The sequence below is a fragment of the Solea senegalensis genome, linkage group LG1 (genome assembly GCF_019176455.1).
Source record: "Solea senegalensis isolate Sse05_10M linkage group LG1, IFAPA_SoseM_1, whole genome shotgun sequence".
In the NCBI taxonomy this organism is placed as follows: Eukaryota; Metazoa; Chordata; class Actinopteri; order Pleuronectiformes; family Soleidae; genus Solea; species Solea senegalensis.
Window position 1 is genome coordinate 35,894,159 of NC_058021.1, and position 7,897 is coordinate 35,902,055.

At 42.3% G+C, this 7,897-nt stretch overlaps 1 protein-coding gene across 12 annotated transcripts in view; it reads right to left on the bottom strand.

The window, feature by feature from the left end:
• Nucleotides 1-1,110: 1,110 nt before the first annotated feature.
• Nucleotides 1,111-7,897, bottom strand: part of LOC122767617 (receptor-type tyrosine-protein phosphatase mu-like) — a 63,768-nt gene continuing 56,981 nt past the window's right edge. For all 12 annotated transcript variants that reach the window (XM_044023089.1, XM_044023083.1, XM_044023098.1 and 9 more), the window contains 10 exons: nucleotides 6,959-7,075; nucleotides 6,258-6,412; nucleotides 6,033-6,168; nucleotides 5,733-5,882; nucleotides 5,031-5,204; nucleotides 4,420-4,551; nucleotides 4,181-4,306; nucleotides 3,660-3,823; nucleotides 3,128-3,263; nucleotides 1,111-1,591 (listed from right to left, as the gene is read on the bottom strand). In XM_044023089.1, coding sequence (XP_043879024.1) covers nucleotides 1,538-1,591; nucleotides 3,128-3,263; nucleotides 3,660-3,823; nucleotides 4,181-4,306; nucleotides 4,420-4,551; nucleotides 5,031-5,204; nucleotides 5,733-5,882; nucleotides 6,033-6,168; nucleotides 6,258-6,412; nucleotides 6,959-7,075 — 1,344 coding nt within the window. In that variant the 3' untranslated portion in view covers nucleotides 1,111-1,537. The remainder of the gene's footprint in view (nucleotides 1,592-3,127; nucleotides 3,264-3,659; nucleotides 3,824-4,180; nucleotides 4,307-4,419; nucleotides 4,552-5,030; nucleotides 5,205-5,732; nucleotides 5,883-6,032; nucleotides 6,169-6,257; nucleotides 6,413-6,958; nucleotides 7,076-7,897) is intronic.

Genomic DNA, 7,897 nt, shown 5'->3' on the forward strand with positions numbered 1-7,897 from the left:
CATATGAACACATTATTTTTCACAACATTAAAACAAAAACGTGAGAAACTGAAGGTAAAAAAAACGTCTTAGCACCATGCTAACGACGTTAGCCCTAAGCTAACAGCTTTTCTCCGTCTCTCGGCACACGTGAGCTGACAGTTTCCGCTTTTACCTGAGATCGCAGCAGCGCGTGCGTCACTGCGACTAAGAATTAACGTTCCCACGAAGTTTCAACTTGAAGAAAACGTGTTTCAACGTTATCACGAAAAACATCACTGCTGGAGCTACAGAAAACACCGGAAATGCTGCTCCTTATTCTTCCTGCGTTTCCTCTGGTTTGGCGGGATGATGGCGCCACCGCAGGTCAGGAGACAAAGTGCAGCCGCTGAATGAACTTTATTATTATTAGTTTGTAAAACATAAACAGAATGTGGTGAAGTCACGTGACTCAAGTGTGTGTGTGTGTAGATATTTTTATTTAGAATATTCTGGAATTTTACAACATAAATAAAATATTTAATCACAACGTTTTCATCAGCTTAACCAGCGTTTAATCAACCACAACCTGTGTTAAACTGACCACAGCCGCTTTTAACCAGGGTTTAACTAGTCCAGGGTCATTTTAACCAGGGTTAAACTATCCACAGTCGCTCTTAACCAGGGTTAAACTCGTCCTGAGTCATTTTAACGAGGGTCAAACTGACCACAGCTCCTTTTAACAAGGGTTTAACTAGTTCAGGGTCATTTTAACCAGGATTTTACTAGTCCAGTCATTTTAACCAGGGTTAAATCATTAACTCAGATGTATTTAACAGTATGATTGTCTATCTCTCTCTGTGCTTCAATTATGACACTGTGAATGAATGATTGAATAAATATTCAACTTCCTGCTTCTCTATTTACAATATTAACAGAACCAGCAGCTAGCCCCGCCCACCTGTTGTGGTCAATCCAGTCCAGTTAAAGTCCATGAATATGGAGCACGACTGAAGATGAGGACGGATGATGTCTTCATGCGACCGAAGACAGACGATATTTTCATGCGACCGAAGACAGACGATGTCTTTATGCGAACGAAGATGGACGATGTCTTCATGCGACCGAAGACAGACAATGTCTTCATACACATTTATAAACAAAACAACTTTATAAAAAACATAGACAGTATCTTCACTTAATACTTGGCCTTTGACCCCACCACACAGTCATCATCAGCAGACTGAGCAGCAGTCAGCTGACCTTTATATTGACCTTTATTAACCAGTTACAGTTCTTTCTTTTTTTTAACAATAAACCAATCATGTGCACAGTATTCCTCAAGGCTCCACCCTCGGCCCACTCATCTTTTCATTTTTTTGTTTTGGTTCTTTTAGTTTCAGTTCATCAGTACGACAACGAAACAACAACAACAAAACAACAACAACAACAATGTGACACATGAAAGTGAGTCTGTGTCAATGCAAGACTCATTCAGTCAACAAGGCAGTGCAAAAACATCCAGCTCCTCCTCCTCTTCATCACCACGCCCCTCCTCTTCCTCCTCCATGATTTGAAGCTAAGCAGAGTTGAGATATTCCAGAGCGACTTCATAACAGAATTTATATTGTTCCTGTAGAGAGAGGTCACCGATCACAGGTCAGAGGTCATGTGATCTTTACATTTTAGTGTAATTTTCATGGATGTATTATCAGAACTGGATGCAGCTCCACCCCCTCTGCCATGAAGACAATTTTGTCATGGGGGCCACTCATGGTACTACAAATAACAACAAATACTCACGCGGCCCAAAAAGCAATTTTCCCATTGAGCACAATAGTAAAAGAGACGTCTGTAAAAGTGTCCACAGGACACCTGGAGACATGGACACAGGCATGTTTAGATCTTTATATTCTATATTTTTAATTCATGGAGTTTCACATTTGTAAAACCTTCCTGAAAGCCATAAAAAGCCCAGACAAATCTTATTTTCCAGAGTGATGTCACAGCTGTGTACGAGCACAGCAAAGTGCGGTCAAGTGACGTCTCGGGAACAGCTAATGTCAGGGAACCGTATGATGTGAAACTTTATGAGAAATGGGAATAAATGAAGGCAATGAGGGGATTACTTTTACATTTTTTAAATATTAGGACAAAACTGGTTTTTAATTATTTATTCGTCGCTCATTAGGATTTATTTTCAAACTTATTATCGATGTATTAACAAGCTGCTTTGTGGATTTATACTGACATCGTTAACACCGATGACGGTGTGATGACCTGTTCATAAAGTTACTGATAAATGTGATGAACACATGAATTAGAGTGAAAGAATCTGGAGTTATAAAATTACGTTTAACACGTTATTATTGTTCATAATAATCTGATCATGGGTCTGCAGGTTTATTTTAATATTTTATGATTATTATTTTAACCATAAATTGTAATTATAATGATAAGTTAGCTTTATTTGTAAACCACCTACAAAAACAGTTAGAAATGTGAACTTTGAAATTTAAACCAAAATACAAAGCATAGCAATGAGACCAAAATCATATTCATGGTTAATATTCAATGGAATGGTATCATAAAAGTACTTAATGTTGTCATTACTTTCTTGGACAATTATATATAAAATCCCTGAGTTCTGTGACAGTTATTAGCATATATTTTTATCAGTGAATGGAAGAAAACATGATTCCTGTAACAACAAATAAACTAATTAAATGAACCTTTAAATTGATCATTTTAACCTGTAATGACATCATTATACTTTTCAGTTTACTCACTATCACTATCGTTGGTTTTGACATTCGCTGTTCATGGATGCGCCAATCAAGTTGAGAACGTGGACGACTCGTTCACAGAGCCCAGATGCATTATGGGAGTAAGACTACTGCGCATAATCTATGGCCTGCACAACCTGGAAATTAACCAGGAAGTCAGAAACTTTTTTGGCGTATGTGCTGGGTGAGCAACTCCATAAGAATGAACGGAGCCAAAGGGGCGGAGCTCTATCCAGTTCTTAGAATACATCCATGGTCATTTTAGCTAACAGGTAGCAAACCTCTGGTTTAATTTCAACTATTTTTGGTTTTAAAATGTAGTTTAAGTTTATTTACCACAGATTGATTGATTGATTGATTGATTGATTGATGTTGTTATTTACCAGCAGGTCGACCATGTTTGGTTTGTTGTTTCTTAAAGTTTTGACAGCGTGAAAGACGTCCACGCAGCGCTGCTGACGCAACATCTCACACACGATACTGACGCTGCAGAACACGCCACTGCGTCCACCGCCGTTCCTGAGGGACACACACCAGAGTTAGAAAGATTCAAATGTGTGCGATTCCACTTTTCATCACATGATGGAGACAAATAACTACAGATGGAACCCTAGCCCAGTCCTGACAGAGTGCACTTTACACTGAGAGTGTGTACTTTACACTGAGAGTGTGTACTTTACACTGAGAGTGTACTTTACACTGAGTGTGTACTTTACACTGAGAGTGTGTACTTTACACTGAGAGTGTACTTTACACTGAGTGTGTACTTTACAGTGAGTGTGTACTTTAAACTGAGAGTGTGTACTTTACACTTAGAGTATTTGTTGTACAAGTACTTAAAGTATCAGTGCATGTATCTCCTGCAGTAGTACATCAGTGCATGTGTTTGTATGTGCGTGCACGTGGTGGTCGTACAGGCAGTGCACAACCGTGCGTCCCTCGCCGCCATCATACTCGTCCTGCCATTTGTCCACCTGATGGACAAGTTTGAGGAAGGAGCGCTTGGACACGGGTGTGTCCCGGTACATGGGCCAACCCAGGAACTGGAACTGCTGAACCATACGGTATCCGTCCTGCGGCTGGACACACAGGGAGGACAGGGTGGTCAAATGACACGCACCCCGACAAACAAACATATCCAGCACCAGGAGACACTGACATCAAACACACCCATAACTAAACTCTGCATGAAGGACGGAGGACGGTAGGAGATATATAGGAGATATATAACATTAGCAGATATCAGCTAACATTAGCAGATATCAGCTAAGTGAAGCTAACATTAGCAGATATCAGCTAATAAAGCTAACATTAGCTGGCACCAACTAAGTCTCAAAAGCTAGCCCCACTGCTGCCAGCTAAGCGCCAACATGAGCTAAGTGAATGTTGTTGTTGCCTCCGTCTCCAGCAGGTGGCAGAGTGAAAAACAAACGCACCCTGGCCGTGTTGTAGATCCTGAAGATGCGACTGATGACATCCTCCTCCAGGTCTGCAGAGACAAACTCCACCTGTAGCGAGCCCAGACGATGGACACCGTTCTCTGGCCAGTACTGAGGACACAGCTGAGACACAGATGAGACACAGAGACACAGCTGAGACACAGAGACACAGCTGAGACACAAAGACACAGATGAGACACAGATGAGACACAGATGAGACACAGTGTGTGTGTTACCTGTGCAGGATCCACATCGTTCAGCATAACAATGGACGTGCAGTGATAGTCAAGAACCAGACGCCAGAAGTCCTTCACTGTGTTTGGCAAAGGATGCTGGGTAACGATGAAAGCCGAGGGCTGCTTGTAGCTCTGAAACAAGGTCGTCAAACAGGAAATGACATCCCACCACAGAATAAACATGTGGCCAGGTTTTATACTTTTAGTATAATTTCTGAGCCTTTATTGTGAAATAAGCTCTGACTTTTCCATTCACCACACACGCGCGCGCGCACACACACACACACACACACACACACACACACACACACAAAACCACAGTTCTGCACACCCTACCCTGGCATTTTACTAATAAACAACTCTGTCGTCACGGAAACCAACCAAATATCTGACCACAGTGTGTGTGTGTCACACAGATGCTGAAGTCGTCGTTTGTCTTGCTCTGTTCTTTATTTAAAGGCACAGTTTGTGCTTTCTAACATCTGAGGTTTTGCTCTCATTTTGGTTGTCACATAAAAACCTGTGTTGTCTCTCACACACACACACGTGTGCGCACAGGTAGAGGAGCAGGTGTGTGTGTGTGTGTGTGTGTGTGTGTGTGTGTTACATACGTCCATCAGTGCAGCATTGATGTAGTTGGAACTTTCTCCATCGATGGTGATGAGGAAGGGCAGACAGCGGTCGGGAGGTAACACGTCCATGCAGCGGTTCTTCTCGTGGTTTCTAGGCAACAGAGCGATGCTGCAGTCCTCGACCCGCAGCGTTGGGGTCACCATGTTCAGAGTCTGAGGACACACACACGTCACTGATCAATATCAGGTTTTTGCTGTGGTGGTTGTGTATGTACTGTATTGTGTCTATCTGAGAGCAAAACCAAGACAAATTCCTATCACTTATGTGACATGGCAATAAACTTCATCTTTAATAAACCCTTATTAATAACTTTAATTAGAGCTTTAATAAGAGATTTAAGAAGAGCTTTAATAATAACAGCTTTAATGATAGCGTTAAGAGCTTTAATTATAGCATTAAGAGCTTTAATTAGAGTGTTAAGAAGAGCATTCATTAGAGCTTTAAGAAGAGCTTCAAGAAGAGTTTCAATTAGAGCTTTAAGAAAGAGTTTTAATTAGAGCTTTAATTCGAGCTGTAGTTTGACCTTTAATTCGAGCTTTAGTTTGACCTTTAATTCGAGCTTTAAGAAGAGCTGTAGTTAGAGCTTTAATTAAGACTTTAAGAGTTTTAATTAGAGCTTTAAGAAGAGCTTTAATTAGAGTTTTAATTAGAGCTTTAAGAAGAGCTTAAGCTGCTTTTACCCTGAACTCCTCTTTGATTTGACTGGAGTTGGTCTGAGGCTCCAGTCGGTTCATCTCATAATAAACCGACCGCAGCTGATTGGCTGGAATTGCTGTGTCTCCACAGAGACACGCCTCCAAGATGGCATCGTGGATGAAGACGTACTGCTCCTGTGGACAGAGACGAGAGAGACATGTGTTGACAGGGACACACCTCGCCCCTCCTGACCCCACCCCAGACAGAAACATAAAGTGTGTGTCTGTGTGTGTGAGTGTGTGTGAGTATAAGTGTGTGTGTATGCGAGTGTGTGTGTGTGTTACCTCAGTCTGGACCATGTTAACTCTCCGTGCTCTCAGCTCTCTGACACAGTTATAGATATCAACCACGCCCTCTCTCTCTGCCATGTCCAGCATGATGTCAATCACTATGAAACAACCCGTACGTCCCGCTCCCGCACTGACACACACACACACACACACACACACAGTTTACATTGTAACATTGTGTAACTGTTGAAAACATGTGTGTACTGTAACATGTTGTACCTGCAGTGAACCACAGTGGGACCAGCAGTGGGCGGAGTTTTAACCTTGACACGGCGGATGAAGCCAAGCAGGCCGGTGGCGTGGAGCGGAACACCGTGGTCAGGCCAACCGGTGAAATGAAACTGACGGATCTCCCTGATCTCTGCCACACCCCTCTGAGTCACATGACAGAAGAACATGAGGTCAAAGATGTGTCATCATCTTCATCATCACCATCATCATCACCATCATTATCTTCATCATCACATGACTTGTTTCCTCCTGATAAACCACTCACTCTCCCACACCAAAGCTCATAGAGAAAATGAGTGATTTTAGCTGCGGGGACACGGTTGCTGCTGGACCTCTGCTGCCTCGTGTGGTCACTTTGTGTCACTGAGGTCAATCTAAATGAAGGATTTTAAAACCTGAATTTTACAAAATGAGACATTTGAAGTTAGTGATGGAGGCAGCAGTGGATCAACAGCTCCTGAATATCACTGATTTTCTCTCTGAGCTTTGGTGTGAGAGAGTGAGTGTTTATAAACAGCCAAACAATAAGATAAAGACGTGATATGTGACGTAGATAAAGACGTGATCATGTGACGTAGATAAAGATGTGATCATGTGACGTAGACATCAGAGACTTAAACTGAGTCTTTTGCTAAGTGGATTGTCATCTTTTTTTTGTCATGTTTTCACTGTGTGTGTGTGTGTGTCACCTTTTCAACAGCAAATGTTCTGATCACATACTCCGACAGCAGCTGAGTCTCGATCAAAGTCACTTTCATGTCACCGTAAATCTCAGTGTCATCAGGCCAGTATTTACAACACTTCACCTGTACACACACACACACACACGCACACGCACAGTGGTTAATTAAAGTCAAACATAAACAGAACAAAAGCAGATGATATAAAAATCTCATTAGAGGCTCCGCCTCCTCCCTCATTAGCAGCTAATTACTGCAGAGATAATAACACTGTCGCCACGGAAACCGACGAGGTGAGCAGGAAGGAACGTAATCAACATGATCCATCCCACAATCCCCTCTGTGACTCTCCTGGAAAGCGGGAACACATCCCCGGTGCATTCTGGGTAATGAGAGCTGGGACAGGGATCATGCCGCGGGCTCTGTGAGTGTGTGTGTGTGTGTGAGAGAGAGAGTGTGTGTGTGTTGTGTGTGAGTGAGAGAGAGAGTGTGTGTGTGTGTGAGAGAAAGTGTGTGTGTGAGAAAGTGAGTGTGTGTGTGAGAGAGAGAGAGTGTGTGTGTGTGTGTGTGTGTGTGAGAGAGAGAAAGTGTGTGTGTAGCATAATGGTGTCATGACAAATATCTGTGACACTCAGACAGTGAAAGTCGCCCTGCAGGGGTCACTAATTCACATTTTCATTAGATGCTGTCATGTTTGTATGAGTGCGATGTTTTCCTTGTGTCTGTCATGTTTTCCTCGTGTCGAGTCATGTTTTCCTTGTGTCGAGTCATGTTATCCTTGCATCAAGTCATGTTTTTCTAGTGTCTAGTCATGTTTTCCTTGCGCCGAGTCATGTTTTCCTTGCGTCGAGTCATGTTGTCCTTGTGTCGAGTTATGTTTTCCTCCTCCCTTGGTTTATTGTGATTGATTTATGTTAAATTTACCTTCTGTATTAAATAAAACAAACA